This window comes from Lissotriton helveticus, chromosome 11, assembly GCF_964261635.1.
Source record: "Lissotriton helveticus chromosome 11, aLisHel1.1, whole genome shotgun sequence".
Lineage (NCBI taxonomy): Eukaryota > Metazoa > Chordata > Amphibia > Caudata > Salamandridae > Lissotriton > Lissotriton helveticus.
This window is the reverse complement of record NC_136072.1, coordinates 188,668,292-188,687,303: the sequence shown is the minus strand read 5'-3', so window position 1 is coordinate 188,687,303 and position 19,012 is coordinate 188,668,292. Positions and strand designations below refer to the sequence as shown.

Below are 19,012 nucleotides of genomic sequence, written 5' to 3'. Positions count from 1 at the left end.
TCCCCTTACACCCGTTTTCTCTGCCTTCCTCCACAGCTCTCCGTGACCAAGGGCACTGTTGCCCGAAATGCATTGGAGAAAGAGTTCATAAGTTAACCTCCACGAATGTACGCTGTCTTCTGATATGTTGCTAATATCAGTCTAAAATTGCTAAAAACCAACTGAAGAAAGTTATGAGAAATAAATAATACCTTCAATTGAACATTGAATCGTATATATTTTTTGATCACTTTTGGTGTGCCTCTTAAGGGGATGTACCTGCAGTTCTCTGCATACACAACCCAAGTGATCTCCTTTATTGCAGCCATAAGCTCCCCAGGCTGTAGCGGTGCTATTAGCCCCTCCCTTTGTTTGATTGTAAACCACTGTATTGCTATATGCGCAAGATAGTCTGCAGTAGAATTCTCATCCTTAGTTGGCTGTGCCGTGTATAGATCAGTATAGTACCTCTGAAAAGGATCGTCTATTTCCTCTGTAGTGTGCACCCGCCTCCCTTGTTCATCCAATACCTCCAGTATCGCATCGTCATCCCGGCGGAGTGGCATCAAGGCGGTTAGAATGGCACTAGGGCATTCGCTCACCCCGTACACACGAGCCACCTCATACTTCCCAAGATGCTGTACCTAACTTTGTGTCACATTATGATACTCATCAATCTTGGCCTAATACTAGGTAAGAGGGATCTCTCCCCAGTCTCCTTGTGTTGTCTTTCCAATTCCGCAAGCTCTAGTTTGAGTTGTGCTGGTTGATTATGGAGAGAGAGAAAAAACACCAGCGTCTTTGGACAAATGAACTCCTCTTATATAAACTTTATACACCTCCCATACCATGGCAAACTTGCCTACTGATCCATGATTTATGGTGAAAAACTTGTCTATGGCTTGTGACAGGCCTTTCCTAAAGACTGTATCTAAAAATTAGTATGGAGGGAAATGCCATTTAAATGTGGCTTGCTGCAGGGGCTGCAGCTCCATCTCCAATATTAGTGGGGAGTGGTCTGAATATGTGCGGGGGAGAGGTCCACATCGACAGAGCCACAGGTCTAGCTCACAAGACAACAAACAGAAGTTAATACATGTGTGGATATCATGAGAAGTAGAGTAGTGAGTGTACCCTGGGTCATCTGGAGTGGTGACACCTCATGTCCAGAAGCCCATTCTGTGTTATTATATTGATTATAGCATGATCTGCCGCCAACGGGTGTCGCAGCAGACCCTTAAAATGATCAAGCTCTGGGAAAAGCATGCAGTTGAAACACCACCCCATAATTGAGGTATGTCTATCCACTGAGCTAGCTGCACATTTACAGAGTAATAGAATTGGGGGTCATCATAATTAGGTCCATAGACGCCAACCGGTAGGACCATCAGGTTATCTTTACTGCATCTCACCACCACATATCTCCCATCTGCATCCATACATACCTCTTGCAGCTTGATCCTCGAGCCTCTGCGAGTTCAGATCAACACACCCCTAGTGTGTGTGGTGAATTCTGCAGAACAACGTTGGCCCTGCATTCTGCTAGTTGTTAATAGTCTGCTTCCTGGTGCCAAATGCGTTTCTTGTAGTAAGGCAAAATCTATAGTGTGTGTCTTAAGATAGGCTACTATCTTGCAGAGTTTTCTAGTCATTTATGATTCTTACATTCCAAGTGATGAAGCAGACCAGCAATGGGCCACCAGAGCGCACCACGGATCTTTGTGTGTGATCATCCACCATGCCATGGCCCTGACCATACCTTGTTCGCTGTCTGGACACTCAACCCCTGTTGTGCACCTTTCTTGTATATCAACAATTGCAACATGAAGTGTTCCCCACTCCCCACCCACATTGCACCTTGCCCTAACTGACATAACTAAATGATACCCTCCCAAGACCCACCCTGGCCACAACCTTTTCTCCTTTCATATGAAACAATTAGTAAACACGTGGGTGGGCTTTACGATTGACATACCAAGCTACCAAGCACCTATTTCATCGGGCAGACTGCAAGTTAGTGGCAATATGTGCAAATAAAGTAGAAAACCAAAACAGCAAAACTTTGAACAGATCATGCTCCTGGGCGTGTTTGTAAACAATCACAGTACTGAGCAGAAGGTGCAAGGATCACTGGAACTGCCTTTCCATCTAATAGACAGCACCCTCCTGCAAACAAGATTTTCCATCCTCCCCAACTCCTTTCCTGCCATTAACCAGTACATAACAACAATAAACAAATTGAGCAAGACATTCTGTGGAGAACATAAAGGGAACCGATGAGTTAAGTATGTAGCAGAGTTAATATCAGTCTCCTTTGTAAGAGGCAGTCCCAGCATTTTCCCCCATAGCATGAACCACAAATGCAGAGGATGTATCTATCAGTGTTTGGAGAGAACAAAGACTCACTTCTCCAAATCTTGCCTATCACCCTCTGTGTCAGTGTTTGGCCTTGGAGACCTGTGCCATGACTTCTTGAGTTCCCTAGTCCTCGGTATCTGCTGCAATACTTTTGGATCAGTGAATATAGTCGCCTTACCACCACCCATAACTCTAAGCTGCGCTGGATATAACATATTTTACTCCTGTTGCAGCTCTCGTACTTTGTACTTGGCTGGGGCAAATTGCTCACAGGCCTCCGGTACTTGTTGAGTAAAGTCAGTGTAGAGGGCAAATCCATGCCCTCATACCTAAAGACCTTGATTTCCCTTACACCGTGGAGTGCGGAGTCCCTATCTCTATAATTCATCAGCTTTGCGATGATGATATGAGACAGTGCCCCCAGTATTAGATGTGGTGCCAGGGAAAGATGTGCCCTCTCCATGACGAACATTTTAGAGAATGTTTCCCAACACAGCAGGTCCGAGAGAAGCTGTTCCACAAAGCACTCCATGTTGTCTATGTTAGTGCTTTCTGCTATGCCCACTATTCTTAAATTATTACTCCTGGAACTCGCTGCTAAATCTTCAGCTTTTGATTGCAATGTTAGGAGGAGTTAGTTAATGTTCTTCTAGGCTGCCATTGCATTGATCTGTGCATCCTCAACTTCTGAAGTCATCCGCTCCACCATATCCAGGCGCTCTGTTTACTTATATAATCTTTCCGAAATATGATCCATTCAAAATGGTAAGGCGTATCTCTTACCAGCAATCTTTGTGTGGTTTTGTTAATTCACCATAGGAATCTGCTTTAGGGCGGCATCAACTTCTGCACCTGGGCCCACATCCTGATCACCTACAAGGCAGTCTCCTTATCCTGAGCTCTCTGTTTCTTCCTGGGATCAAACTGTAGTTTTGATTGTGTTTTAGCCATCTTACCCATCAATGTGGATAGTGTCTACACCCACTCGCCCCTTCTCATCGCTGTTTGAAATCTAACTGCTGGGGCACTGCTTGTCACAAACCAAAGATTGGTGCGATCTCCCTAGGTTTGTAGGCCCCTCAACTCTCAGCCTCTCCGCACCAGAGAAGGAGCTGCCAGCACAGTCTAGCGTGCAGAAACCTACTTTCGGGAGGGTGCTGGGTGAGCCACCCTCATGTCTAGGTCTCACCGGCCAGGGGAGCCTGGTCTACCCAAAAGGCTGGAGGCATCTCTTTGCACCTAGCAATATCTTCCATTCCACAGTTCAGATATGAAAAAGGTACCCAACAATAGTAGCCACCATCAAAGCCCCTGCCAGGGGACAGACAGTTAGCCCACAGCAGGATCCCACTAGTGGCTAGGTCTGGCAAGGACGCCGCAGGGTGCAACAGGGCACACTCAAATATCAGTGATTTTGAACTTGTAATGTGTACCCCGATATGCTGCTCACTCCTCTGCCAGGGGGAGACTGCTCACTGCCCACAAAGACCATCCGGGCCCATCATACCCCTGCAGCATTCTTAGGAAAGGGGAAGGGGCTGTTGGCCCAGGTCACTGCTTCTCCTTGTGGGCCAGTGAAGATTAATGTCCCAGGAAGCTTAGTAGGGTGCAGATGGTGCCAGACAGGCCTACAATTGCTGGTAGGATTTTCAACTCAACACCACTGGAATTACAATGCATGCTGTCCGGTTGCTACCAGCGGTCAACAGCCTCCATCGTGTCCTAGCGGCTTCCTTGGCATGCCAGCTCCAGGGAAAGTGCTACCTCCTCGCCCACACAGATCTACCATGTGGGGGGACAAAGCACACCTTCCCTGCCCTCCGCGTTGGCAGATTGCCACCTGTGTCCAAATGATCTCTCTGCTTACCATAGCAATTTGGGAGCCACAGGCCGCGCGTCTCCAGATTCGGCCCCAGGCAGCCCACATCTCTGCAACTTCCACAGGGAATCCCTCTCAGGTCTCGGACCTCTGCTCACTCCCAGGTTAGCATCTTCTGTACCTTGAAGAGCGCTGATGGGGATAAGGCCTCCAAGTCAATGCATATCCCTGTGACACTGGAGTTAAGGATCCACCACAGCAAGTTGCTCCTATGCCTCTGCCGCAGGGGACATGCAGCCCCACTGCAACAACAACACTGTGCCTTTCTAGCTGCACAGTTCAGCTGGAAAGGGCCATACCAGGAATCTGACGCTTACAGATCACTGGGAGAGGGTTAACAAGTTAACATGACCAGTTTCATTCCACTTGCGCTTTAGGATTATGCAGGATTTAAATGCAGCCGGCGGAGCACTACTATTGTTCGGCCATTTGCAAGCTTGGCCTCCCAAGGATTAAAATAATGGTTACAATAAATCCAAGACTTTCCATGGTTGGATATATTATACCTATTACAGGAAAGTCGTTTGATTGGTCAGCCTTTTGACAGCCTGAGCCAGGCTGCTTCCTTGAGTAGGTGTGCAGACGCCTAGGGCTACAACAATACAGCTATTTGGTGGGAAGAGGTTTTCTTCCTGGAGAAGCAAGGGAGAGGCAGGTGACTGTGTAGATAAGTTGGACTTCAAAGACAGGATCCTTGGCAGAAAACAGTTGTCATAGGACCCAGACCACCCCCACTTCCTTGATCTCTAGCCAGATGGGAGATCCCTTAATTAGATTAGGAGAGGGTCTGGAAGGGTAGTGTAGTCAGTTGTTAGCCACACCTCTGGGATGGCTCACACAGACACACACACACCAAGGAAAGATCTTCACCATTTAGATTTTTGGAGGAATAGTAAATTCTGGGTCTAAAATATGCTACACTTTTCAGGAAGTGATCATAGCAGGGGAGGAAACTTTATTTCCATTGGTTGGGGTTTATCCCCCTTCTTCAAGGCCAGAATGGAGAATAAATGGGGCTGAGCTACAGAAGCTCTTCAGATAAATGCCTGGAACAACAGAAGAGAAGAAGTGACCTGCTGGACCGCACAATAGAAGTTTGCACTCTGAAAGACTGCACCTGCTGCACTCACAAGGCTCCTTTAAGAAAGGACTGTGCCTGACTTAAAGTAAAAGGATAGTCATCCCTGATCAGCAACAGGTACAACATAGCTGGCAGAAGTCACCTACCAAACCAAAGAGAGGATCACCCCTGCTGACCAGTTCAACTGGATGTTTCCTGGACTGTGCAGGTGCAGTGTGGAAAATTGAGTACTAGCCCTCAAGAGGCAATCCAGAGTCTCTGAACCCTTGGTCTGAGCTAGTGGACAGTTATTTTTCCCAAGGATATTCAGAAACAACCAGATTTCAAAGTTTATAAAGTTTTTGCAAAGTTTTGCAGAAAGGTTCCAGGAGGAGACTGGCTCCACATAAAGAGGCCAGCTTCCATCCGTGACTTGCAAATTGGCCTGACCACACTGGTTTCACCAGCTGAAAGCTCTGGAGCTCCTTGCCGTTGAGGATAAGAACTTTCATAGGTTCACAGAGGCGTGTTGATGCAGCAGGCCACCGTCGTCGAATCAAACTCTGGATCCAAGGAACCCGAAGACTTGTCATCAAGAGAAAAGCTAAAAAAAAAAGCTAAACTTTTGATTTCATCCTTAAAAATTCATTTATGTGGTTCCCACAAATGGATTTTTGTCATTTTGGTGTTGTTTTAAATATAAGATTATTTTATCGTTTTATAAATTGTTGTCGGATTTTTTTATTGTGGTGTGTTTTTTACCTATTTACTGTTTTGGTGGTATTAAATGCTTTACACATACCTGTCTCCTAAGTGAAGCCCATTTGCTAAGCTCTCAAAGGTTGACCAAATATTAATTTTCTGAGACTTGACTGGACCTATTAGTGATTGTAGTATTATTACTAGCTGAGGATGAATACTCCCACTTCCTAATAACCCAGCTTCCTACATTGAGATTTAATCTGAGGAACCACTGATTACGCTGCCATTCCTCTCTCGTGGCATTGTCTCAGTTTCCTGATTGTAGGCCAGCGCAGTAAGATTTGTGGGTCCAAAAGAAAAATGAGGAGAACAGATATTGAGAATGTGAGGTGCAGGCCATAGACTGAAATGCATGCTGACACTAAAGGACGTTAATATGGGGAATTAAAAATGAGGAGCATAGAGAAATGAAGAAATTGCGCAAATATACACAGTAGTGGGATACCTACACAATAGAGAGAATTAGATAAAAATTAAAATGAGAGGCTTAGGCACTGTGGAGGGAAGCCTGTGGTACTGAGACGTATAAATACATGGAAAATAGGACATTTATAATGAAAGACACAGACTGTAGCAGATTTTTGGGGCTCATTTAAAGTATTGTAGGGGTCCTGCCATCTGTCAGGGTGCTGTAGACTATATCCCCAGCCACCTTGACTTGACCACAGCCCACAAAATTTAGTGAGGTCCGCCAGCACTGAGAATATCTCTGTGCCTTCAGAGGAGCCACTGTTACAACAGGGCCTCTGAAGGCACTGAAAGTTTGGTGGGCTAGAATGTTCATTTAGCATTTCTTACTTTGCTACTACATTCGAGCATACATTTTGGTACTTTGTGGTCTTGGTTGTGAACAAGCATCTCTGAGACTCATTGTCTAATCTGAGGTGACAAGTTAAGTGGCTGCAAACTAGATGAGTGAGTGAGATTAAGCTTCAGTTGGTGGGGGGAACAATAGCACTGAGGCCCTGGAATAGAAAAGAAGTTGTTTGTGCACGCAAAAGGGATGGCGTAATCTTCGTTTTGAGAACAGTGGTACCAATTGCTTGAGAGAAGAGATGTTGGAAAGCCTGGCAGTCCTCATAAGTACATAATAACGTTATAAAGTCAGCTTCATTGGAGAGGAGTACCTTCAAGTTCAGTTAATTTCTCAGTAGGGTCCACCCACATGTAGTTTGAAATCTTCCCTGTCTCTCGCTTAGCAGCTGGTGCAATAATTCGTTCAATTTCTCACAGGAGGAGATGGAGAAGGTACACAGAGTTCTTGTAAGACATTGTGCAATTAGTCATGGTGGTGACCTATAACATTAGCAATCCAAAAGTCACTTTATTAACCTGAACTCAACTCATGATAGTTATGGCACAGTGCCAATAGGCTTAAATTAGGGCAGTGTGTAAAATATTTATGCAGTACCAAAAGAGTAACCAAGTCATAAATACATTGCAATAAAAATTAAAACTAAATCAGAAAAATAGAGTACATTTTAATAAATAAAATGACAAAAAATAAATATGAGGAAACCGGAGGTATACATTTTTAAATTCTCAAATAAAAATTGCGCAAAAAGGATTACCTGGTTACCTGGTAAAGGTAGACCCAGACCTAGGCTTAATTTGAGGCCAAATATGATGGAGATAGGGTCAGAAGTTAAGAAAATCAAGTGGGAAAGGTAACAGACTGTAGCTAAAGAGGGCTCCAGGAGTTCAAATAACCATTGTGCATTGTCCAGTGAAGCCATTCGTTTTGGAGAGAAAAGCTGAGAGCTTGCAAATGCGGTTTTCATGCACACGGAATTCCTCTTGCCAGCCGGATACTTTTGGAACGTTCGCCTGGTCAAGATTTCATCTTTCGCACATAGTCACTTTTTCAGACCTCAGAATCCTTCAGCAGGACAAGGCTGCAGATTGTAGCTAAAGAGGGCTCCATGAGGCTGTATACATTTCCACAAGGTCCTGCTAAACCTGATTTCCTGCTGCAGAGAAAATCCAATCAGAGAGAAACCTGAATCTTCAGCCCAGCAGCAAAGGACCTACGGAAGATCAGCTTGACAGGTTTGCCCCAGTCGTCCAGAGGTCATGAAGTTTAAACAGTTTCCAAGTTTCTGGTTGGTGGTAGGAGAAGTCCAATCAGATGCACGCCATGGGGTCCATAACCTCAGGAACAGCACTTGAGGGTTTGGACTCACTCGAGCAGACCCCAACAGGAGTGTCCAGGGTTCAAGGCAGGTCCAGCTGGAACTGATCATCTGGACAGTTACAGGAAAAGGGCTCTTCTAGCTTCTATATCTTGAACAGGAGGTCATCCTTCTGACCATTGGACTGCACTCCTGGGTACAAGAAGGAGCAGATCCAATCCTTCAAAGCCCCTTTCAGGTCACAAACAGCCACAAACAGCATGTTCAGTCCTCTTCTGTTCTTCCCTAGATCTTGGAGTGCCACCTCACTAACCAATGGAGCAAAAGTTACCATGTGCAACTTTGCAACTTTTGCAGCAGTTCCTGCCTGCCCCTCAACAAACAATTGCACAGTGCCTCTTGCTCCAAAAATCTGAAATTATGAAAGCCTTCTCTCCTTCTGCAGAGCCTAGGTGCCCACCAAGAGGCTTGTCCGGGGTAATGAACAGTCCCTTGTACATGGTTACTCTCTACACCCAGGCTGTTATGTTTGTTCTGGGAGCAGCTTTCACACCTCAATCAAGGACATAGCCCCCTGTGTGACAGAAGGTTACTATAGAGTGGCCCTCGGGAGGTTCAGGCAGGGAAATAGTAACCTTCTAAAAGTTCATTTTCCTTAATACTCATTAAGCACTATGCTGGCAACTCCGGATGTGTGCACATCAGTATAGGGCTTCTTCTTGGAACATATGGCCTCCCCCTTCTTGTACCCTGACTGGAGAAAGTCATAGCACTTGGGCTTGTATGACCCCATTGGCTTCTTTCCACTAAACCTTTCCATCCTATGCTCTGAAGAGGAATGGGACTCCCTTCCCTAAAAACTATTTTGGGGGCCTTTAGAGAACTCACTTGTATTATCTCTGCCACCCTTCCTTCTGTGGATGGGGTCCTGTACCACATTTATTGTGGTTTCTCCCAGGTACCTTCTTTGACGCTCTGGTGCTGAGAAGGAGGTCAGCTTCTTGCCCAAGCTCTCTAGGTATACTTAGCTTGGAATCTATCAGGTGCAGGCACAACTCTGTAAAGCTATTAGTCAAGACCTTCTCCTAAATAATTTGTACAGCCCATCATAATCCTTTACTTTATTGATCTTCGCTCAACCTTCCATTTCCTTGCTAGCGGCATCTACAAAGTCCACCTATGACTGGTGTGCCTGCTTCTGGTTATCCCTGAACGCCAGGTGATAATTCTCTAGGGTAGAGCAAATCTGGTTATGAGGGCCTCTTTCATGGTGCCATATGTAACCTGGCCAGCTGCATCTAGGGTCAATAGTATATCCCTTCCAGCATGTGCTTCCACAGACTACCCCTCAGTCCTCCTTTGCTTCTCTAAGAGTCTGTAAAACACCTCATACACTGAAAACCACATAAAAAACAGGTTATTTAAATAAAAAAGATATATTTTACATTACATATTAGTGTACAATATTTCAAATACCTAGTTGGAATGTAGATTAAAAACAAAATGTCACAGCTCTATTCACTTTATTTTGAATTAATTCTGTAATTAATTTAAGTATATCAAATTACATTAAAAAAATCTTTCTGAAAATTACATTAAATAAACCCCTAATTGATTTTAAAATGCTTTAATAACTATTATCAGTGATGTATACAATTAAATGTAAATAATTCAATAATAATTTTTAAAAGTTAAGTTAATTTTTTTGTTAAAAGTGCTTGTTAAAATAAACATGTACAATTTTATTCATGTTAACATTATAGTACATGTAGTTATATTTTTATATGTTTAAAATAATTTGATTTAATTTGATGTTATTTCCTATGTTTTGTTTAGTCTTTACCTTTATTATTTACTATAGGATGGTGTTGCACTACCAGTCGTCATTTGTGGTGCTGGACTTACTTCTACTTTGGCAGTAGCAACTACACTCATAAATGTGGTGCTACAACCTTTTTCAGGGGGTGGCGACATGTAAGATGGACTTTTTGAGTAACTTTACACTCAGAATTTGTAAATAGCCAAAAAGCAGTAAACTTACTCAAAGTTGAAGTACCTTTGTGAATCAGCCCTTCTGTCAAGGCACACAGGATTGGAAAACATTTCATAAATGTACATACATGTACCTTATAGTGATTGTTAGTATTCTGCACTCAATATTGCTGTAAGTTAATATCTTGCATTCAGTTTTGTGGAAAGGTACATCTACTTTGTCACCCAGATTCTTACCCAGAGAGCTGACTATACATACACACTCCGAGCTATCCCACAAAGTATCCAATATTAATGATTCCTATCCCAAATGCTCTGTACTCAATCCTCTCTACACCTGCTCTGCTATCACATCATAGCACCATATATTTAGGAAAGGTAGAGGTATCAGAATACTCTTAAAAAGAGACCGTCTCACCCTATTAACTAATCAAGTGGCTGATTATGATGCAGCCCGTAAAGGGCCGCTCGGTTTCCTTTCCAACCGCCTCATTATGATGGAGGGAGTCGGAAAGGGAACCAGCCAGTCATTCAGGCTTGCTTCTGACGGGTTGTAGAGCCCGTCTGCCAGTCGGAAGCTGACTAGTAATCTCAAGGGCGGGACTTTCCACCCTTGAGTTAACAATGCACGCTCTCAACATGGAAACCATGTCGGAAATCGTGTTTGGGGGGCCCCCAGAAGGGCCCCCTTCGGTGCATAGCCTCCGCTTGGAGGCTGGTTGGGCACCAGAGGTACCCCCTGTTGATCCCTGCACCTTGAGGTAGGTACCTTGAGGTGCCTGCCACGGGGTGCAGGGATGAACCGCACCTCCCATTTCACTATGGGAGTATGCATTACAGCCGGTTTACGGCCATATTGCCTGCTCCATAGTGAAATAAAGGAATGCAACCAAACAGTGTTCGGTCGCATCCGAATGAGGCAGTGGGGACTCCCGACTAGGCTTTGGTTGGTCCCAGGACCAGATCGATGTTGGGCGGAAGGAATTCTACCCGACATCAAAATAAGCCCCCAAGAGTGCACCAGCTCTTCTTTCAAAAATATTCCCTCTTCTACAAGATCAGCCCATTACCTAAAGATCTCAGCCCTTTGCAGAACAGACCCATTGCAAGATCACATTAAATTAGGACCCTTCTCACTTTTTAAAATTAAGTCTATTGCTAATTAATTTCCAGAAAGTGTTGAATGTTTGCATGTGGGCCACATATTGGTACTAATCACTGTACAATAACTTGCAGTAACTAGAGAGCTTGTCTATTCAGCAAAAGAGTCACTAAAAGGGAAAATATAATCAACAACACAGGCACTACATTTATTAGTATTAATTTGTAAACTCTTGGATGAGACCAATAACCATTTTCTTTAAGGCATAGTCCCTGACATTAACCTCATTGTATTTATGCATATTAACATGAATTACAACTTTCAGTAAACAATTTGCATTAGGTAGTTCATAGTTGGGTAAGAATGTGCGCAGCCATGTATGTTCCACATGTTTTTAATTATTTTTGATCATTACATATGTATCTCATTTTGGCACTATTGTTGTATGATAATGCCTTTAGTGATCCTATTACTCATTGCTTTGTATTTCATTAAGATAGGCTGGAATCTAAACACATTTCAAAATCATTGTCTTTACAGCTACAAGAGGACAGTGAAGTTGATGTTAAGCCTAAAGTTCAAGCTTTGATCTACCCTGCACTGCAGAACATTGACCTGGACACCCCTTCATATCGTGACAATAGTGACATGCCTGGTCTTTCGAGGAAAGGCATGGCCAGGTTCTGGAGTACATACTTTGCCACTGACAAGTCCTTAATTAAAGCCATGGGATCCAACATACATATCACTTCAGAATCAAACAATCTTATTAAATTTGCAAACTGGAGTAACCTCTTGCCGGAAGAACTGAAAAAAGATCATGTTTATCACAGCCCAAAAGATGGAAGATCAGAATTTCTGAAAAAGTATCCTCAGATTACAGATCCAAGGGCCGCACCTCTTTTGGTTGATGATGACAATTTGAGCAAATTGCCCCTAACATATATACTCACCTGTATGTATGATGTCCTGAGAGATGATGGGTTTATGTATGCAGCGAGACTCAAACAAGCAGGTGTGCAAGTTATGCATGACCACTATGATAATGCATTTCACGGAATGATGGCCTTCATTACCTCTCCGACAGAGCAATCACTTGGAATGAGAATGTTCAATAACTACATTACCTGGCTGAATGACAACCTGTAAAAACCATCAATTAGCAATGCACTTTATTGGAAAATACATTGTTGATACTGAATATTGTCAATAAGAAATTTCATTTGAATGCAGAAGAAGGATCAAGATTAGGGATTGAATTATTATGTTTCTCAATGATTTTCAAAATAGTTTTCTTCAATTCATGAATAAGGTGAACAGTTAAATGTAAATCTCTTAAAGTATGAATGTCAAATTATTTTTCACTTTTTGCATAACATTACATGCTGAGCTAGGTGATTATCATGTGGTACATAATATACAATAACTGCCTTAGGAAAAGATGTTCATGGTATTGAAAGCCAGTAGACTAAAATATGATTTTGTCTAATGACCTTCTGTGCAATCATGGTATTGTTGGGAAAAAATAATTTGTACATTACAATGTGGTTTCTACTATCTAACACGGGCATGCCTTGTTTTAGAAACTAGGCAATAACATATTTTTTAGGATAATGCAGATGTGTAACAAGAGGCTCTTTCTCTCCCCTCAAGTTTATTATATTGCACAGAGACAAATACATTAATTAGATATTCATTTTCTTTGTACTAGAAAATTGCTACATGTATAAACACAGAGATCTGCAGTTTATGCATGTAGGAACTTACCACTTCTGCACCCGCAGGTGTAGTTTGGGATGCTTTTAAATCAGGGTTGCGGGGAGAGACGTTGTCCTATTCAATTAATAATCAGCAGAAAATTCGAGAGATATTGGCAGCTGAACTTAAGAAACTGCAGGAATTTGAATCCAAACTAATGACGGCCGTTACCTCTGGTCAAAATATAGAACAAATATTGATGGAGTTGGCCATTCAAAAGTCGAGGCTCTATAACACTTTTACTAGGAAACTAGCTGCACAAATAGCAGTTCATCGCTCGCAAGTTTATGAGGTGGGAGAAAATACTGGCCGAATCTTAGCCAAAAAGATACGACAAAAAGAGGCAGCTAACTATATTGATAGCATTCAGGATGAGGCAGGGCAAACTCATGAAAAAGCAGATGAAGTTTTGAAAGTTTTTCGTCAATATTTTAGCAAACTATATAAGGAAGATACAATTGGCTATACCTCCGATTCCTTTTTGGATTTTAGTGCTAGCATTGGAATATCTATGTTAAATTTAGATCAGGTTGCAGATCTAGAGAGAGACATTACATGGGGAGAAACCGAAGCTGCTATCCTTTCACTTGCTTTAGGCAAGGCAGTAGGTCCAGGCGGCATCCCATTGGAGTTTTTCAGGATGTTTCGGCACCTGTTAAAGGAAGATCTGATGCTAGCCTATTTGGAAGCACAGAAGGGTAATGCTCCGGCATACTGGCGGCATTCGACGATTATAGCTTTTTTGAAGAAAGACAAACCACCTTTGTTGCCTGCCTCTTATCGGCCCAGATCATTAGTTAATGCTGATAGCAAGATTTATTAAAAAATGTTAGCTGCACGGATATCTGGCATAATTCCATCTATTGTGTCCCAATTCCAACACGGTTTTATCCCGAATCACGATACCACCGATCATGTATGCCACCTTACTGCTCTTGTGGACTGGGCGCTGGCAACTGAGACCACAATGGGAGTTACCCTGTTGGATGCCGAAAAGGCATTTGACAGGGTCGCCTGGCCATATCTGTGGGACCTTTTGTACCAGAAGGGTTTCGGTCCAAAAATAATTTTGGCCTTGACGGCTCTTTATCTCTCTCCAACAGCCTCTATTAGGTTGGCTGGACAGGAATCTGCCACCTTTTTTATTTTTCGTGGAACACGGCAAGGGTGTCCATGTTCCCCGCTTTTGTTTGCCTTATATATTGATTTGTTTTGAAGAAGCTAAATTATTCTGAAAAAATTAAACAGGTTCAAGTTTCCCACCGGGATTATAGAGTTCTCGCTTACGCCGATGATATTGTTGTGTTAACTACGGATATCGATTGCGCTGTACAGGCGATAGAGGAACTAGCAGCTCAGTTTGGATCTTTTTCGGGATACAAACTGAATATTTCCAAGACTCACATTTTTCATGTTGGTCAAGACCCACCAGCGCATATTAGAACGGTGTCAGAAGTCTCCTACATAGGCATTAAAATATCATTACCCTTTTCTAATATCCTTGGTTTAAATATAAATATGGTTCTGAAAAAAGCCAACACAATGTTGGAGAGAATAGACCATCTTCATTTATCCCTCTATGGGCATGCTAATGTTTTAAAAATGATGGTATTAACTAAGCTTCTTTATATGTTCCGTACTATACTGCTCAAGTTCTCCCTTAGCTGCTTTAAGCAGTTACAAAGGATGGCAGTAAGATTTTGGTGGGGTTATAAGCGTCAGAGACGGGCATATAAAAAGATGATATTACCGAAAGATCGGGGTGGTTGGGGTATACCTCTCTTTATATTCTATTATTTAGCGTCCGTCTTGCAGTTCATCAGCCCATTGGTGATTGGGGATAGGGCTCGTATTTTGCCATGCCATTCTCCTTCAATTTATGAATTTGGACTTGGGGAGGGATATAGGGGCTGTCTAGTGAAAATCATTGAACCCAGATATTTAAAAAAAACTAAACTTAAGATCTTGAAATCAGCCTACATCACATGGAGATATGTTAAACGCCAATTTGGTTTCTCAAAGATTATTGCTTATACACCTTTTGCAGCACCGGATATTCTTCCCTCAATACTTCGAGACTCTATTATGAACAGGTGGCGTTCTCATGGAATTCAGTATATGGGTGACTTACTGCAAGACGGACACTTGGTTTCTTTTTCTGAGCTGCAAAACAAATTTGGGTTGCCAAAATGTGATTTGTTTAAGTTCTTACAGGTTTGTAGCTTTCTGAATACTTTAGGACCCCAATTGAGGAGAATCCCTCTTATTGAGAGCATGTTCAGAAAAACACCGATAGGCCAATTCTATGCACAACTTATCATATCACTTCCTGATGATTTAGAGCACCATCAAAACAAATGGGCAACAAAGTTGGGTATTAACATAGTTAATATGGAGGAATCAATAAACTTAGCAAATAGGATTCTGCTGACAGGAAGAATGCACACCCAACCCTACATGGCTCTCTACGATCTGTATTACACGCCTGGCAAGATAGCCAAATGCGGAACAACTGTTGGGACTGCGTGTAGCAGATGCGGTGAAGTGGCTGCTGATGCCGTGCACATGTTTTTTGCTTGTCCAAACTATCTGATTTATTTTCCTTCATTGAACAATTTTTGGGACTTTTATTGGGCACGCCGTTAAATATAACTGGGGAATTGGTTGTGTTAGGTGTAACATCAGATGATTGTCCTAATGTATTTTCTGAGTACAGAAAAAGCTTTGTATTTATTTGTATGGCACTATTGCGAGCTTGTATCGCGCACAAATGGATCTGTCCCGATCCCCCATCTTTGGCCACATGGCGTGCTCGTCTTCTAGCAATGTATAATCTTGAATTGGCTCTATATATGATCAAGGGTTGGAAAAAGAGGACCACTGGTATTAAGATCTGGGCTCCAGTCACGGGCTGGATTTAATGGGAAACTGTCTTGGTTTGTCATCTTCTGTTTTCTCTTCTGTTGTCTTTGCAGGTTTATGTGTTTTTTTCCCTTTTTTGCTCATATAATATTTGTGTTTTCTATTCTGCCTTTCTTGCATAAAATGTGTCAAAAAAAACTCAATAAAAAAAAAAGGAACTTACCACTTCCTTTTTTCAGGATTTTTCAGAAATGCCGATACATGGCTTATCAATGGGACATAAAAGAGCAAAGCAAACAGCAAACAGCAAACAGCAAACAGCAAAGCTACTAGCTCTGGTTTGTAACAGAAAGTATCACTTCATTGCTTAGTGCCTAAAAATTAAAGTGTGTGTCCTCATGTAAAACGTAACTTGTGCTATGACTTGTGCTATGTAAAGCGCTCTGATACCTGATTCGTTTTGGGTCTAGTTCGCGCTATATAAAACTCTACAAAAAAATAAAAAAAAATAAAAAAAATAAAAAAAATGCGTTGATGTGTGTGTGGGAAGGTTTTTGTTGTAAAATTTAAAAATACTAATTAAGAGGCACTATGAACTTGGGAGAAGCTTGTTTTTGAAACTAATTCAATTCAGCACTATAGTGAATCTACTTCAAAACAGGGTGAATGTGGTTAATGTTAGAATGGTAAATTGCGGTCTGTATCAATTAAGGAAAGGACTCCGAGCTATCAGCATTTTAGCAACAGTGGGGACAGAGTAGATAATTTCTTCCTTTAAATTTCCAACCATGAAAAGGGCAAGGTTATCTTTGGCAAAACCCAGGGGTAGCTTTAAAAGTATCACAAGTTACTTGTGACAGGAGTGACTCAGGTGGGCAAACGTAGCTCCATAATGTACCCTGTACACTGCATTATTGATTCATATACCATACAATATGAGTCATCTTATTGAGCCCCTGTTTTATTATCCGCCTACATTGACACTGTTAAATCCACCTAAACTCTGCCATTAACCAACTTGTCATTAACCGATGTGTAAGGAGGTGGACTGCAGTGTCAGCGAGAGCTCTGCCTTAACTTTTGTCAACACTTTGTTGGGTTTCATGTCTTGAAGATGTTGTTTCCAAATGCTACGGGCCTCAAGCTTTAGCACTTTACAGGTGCAGATGTCCACAATGTTGTCATATTTCATCCTATTGGATACATTTGTCTTCATTCTGAATGGATGTCATCCATTTGGACCATATTGTTACAGTAACCTCCATTGCTTGTTCAGTTAGGGGTGGAGCCACTGCATCCTCTGCTATGAGCTGAGAGGGTCACACCCATCTGCAACCAACTGGATTTTTACTATTCCAGAAACTGATTTAAATATTATCTCAAGCTGCTTTCTCACAGGAAGCTCCTCAGAAATAATGTCACATTCCAGCAACATTAATTTGCATCATGGTAGACTGCAAACCTGGCAAGATGTAACAAACATTGGCAAAGCCAGTAGGTCAGGCATGTTCGAGATTGATGCAGCTGCATAAAAAGTTTTTCACAAAGATGCATTGCAACAAGACACTTCAAGATGTGTGACTGTAGTCAGATGCCATTGCTGGAAAAGGCGTTCCGAATAATGCAGGACCACAACAAGTTAATAGATGCCCTTCTTTAGTCAAATGCAACTGATTAAAAAAGCTCTCAGAATGTTTGGTCCCTCAAGATTACAAAATTTCCCTCACAAGAAAAACGTAAGTGCTTGAAACGCCCATCACAAAGCTGCAGAAATGCAAATCGCTACTAGTTGTCATATAGTTTCAATGATACAAGGCATCACTGGACATTCCTCTTGAAGCAGCTGCAACTATTCTATTCTATTTATGGTGTCTTATATGGTGCACAGCTACCCCAGAGGGCCTCACGCCACTGAGACAACCACACCTGTAATACCTAGGGTGAAATCCAGACTAGATAGGTTGTTAATAGTTTCCTGAAGGCAGTTTCGGACTGCATTTCTCTTCGTTTGACAAAGAGAGCATTCCATAACTTGGCGGTCAAATAGGTAAAGGAACGACCACCATACCTGGCTCTATTGACCTTGGGGATGGTCAGCATAAAAAGTATTACACAAAGATCAGCTCCACAGGACATTACTGTTGTGCAGTTCCTACTAATTCGTAGGATCTGCGTGTTTTTTGGACAACTTAAACTTTGGGTGAGGTGCCTAGATTGATTCTGAGCATCCCACAGGATATGTTAGCCTAGTGACCAGCTAGTTCACAGTTGCACCTTAAGCACTGTAAGCTACCAAAGAGCGTATGGTTTTTGGCAACCACTGAACATAACAACCCTGACCCCTCAGGGATCGTGGTAACAGATCAAAACCTCTCACTCAGTCACTTGTGCTCTTTTGTTCTCAGAGTAAAATACAGAGAATACACAATGGGATTTTATCAATAAATGTATTGCACCAATGTTATTCTTGCATAGAATACATGTGCTGCAATAATCAGTAGACAGAAGCAGATGAAAGTGAATACAAGCACCAAAAGAGTAAATAGCAAATACATTCTACCAAGGAGCTAAAACAGTGCATATATGCAGGCATATAATACAAGATATTAATTATGCATACTCCTACTATGCAAACCCTACTCTGTGTGTGCCTAGAGTGTGTGTAGGGGTAAAGCCCAAAAATCCCCTGAAGGGGCGATCCAATCCCATTGCCTGGTGGGAGAGAATGAAGGACCCTGTCCTGGTCATGAAATGGACGGCCCTCATAGAAATGTCAGACCACTGCATGATGACGTTTCAGCATGCAGGGACCCTCTCTGTCAGCTGAAGTGCCTCCTTCGCCCATCCTCTGAGATGCTTATTATTTATAAAAGAGGCACCCGTGCTATGTACATATAGATTAGCAATATTATAAATAGGCAGATAACCCTGTCGCCTTGTGGATGAAGACAAGATGACATTTGTACATCATGCATAAAAGACCTTGTATTCAGTGTTCTGGCATCACAATAATGTTTTGCAAACCCAAACGTGTAATCAAAGTTAGTTTCCAACATTGTCATGCATGTGAATATGTGGAAAAAAAGTCTCAGAAATAATGTTATTGTGTTATAAAGAGGACAATGTAA

The 19,012-nt window shown here is 42.3% G+C and overlaps 1 protein-coding gene across 1 annotated transcript in view; it reads left to right on the top strand.

The window, feature by feature from the left end:
• LOC144791944 (arylacetamide deacetylase-like) overlaps window positions 1-16,413 on the top strand; it is a 210,206-nt gene extending 193,793 nt beyond the window's left edge. Inside the window, exon 5 of the mRNA XM_078666766.1 lies at window positions 11,805-16,413. Coding sequence (XP_078522892.1) covers window positions 11,805-12,413 — 609 coding nt within the window. The 3' untranslated portion in view covers window positions 12,414-16,413. The remainder of the gene's footprint in view (window positions 1-11,804) is intronic.
• Window positions 16,414-19,012: the final 2,599 nt, after the last annotated feature.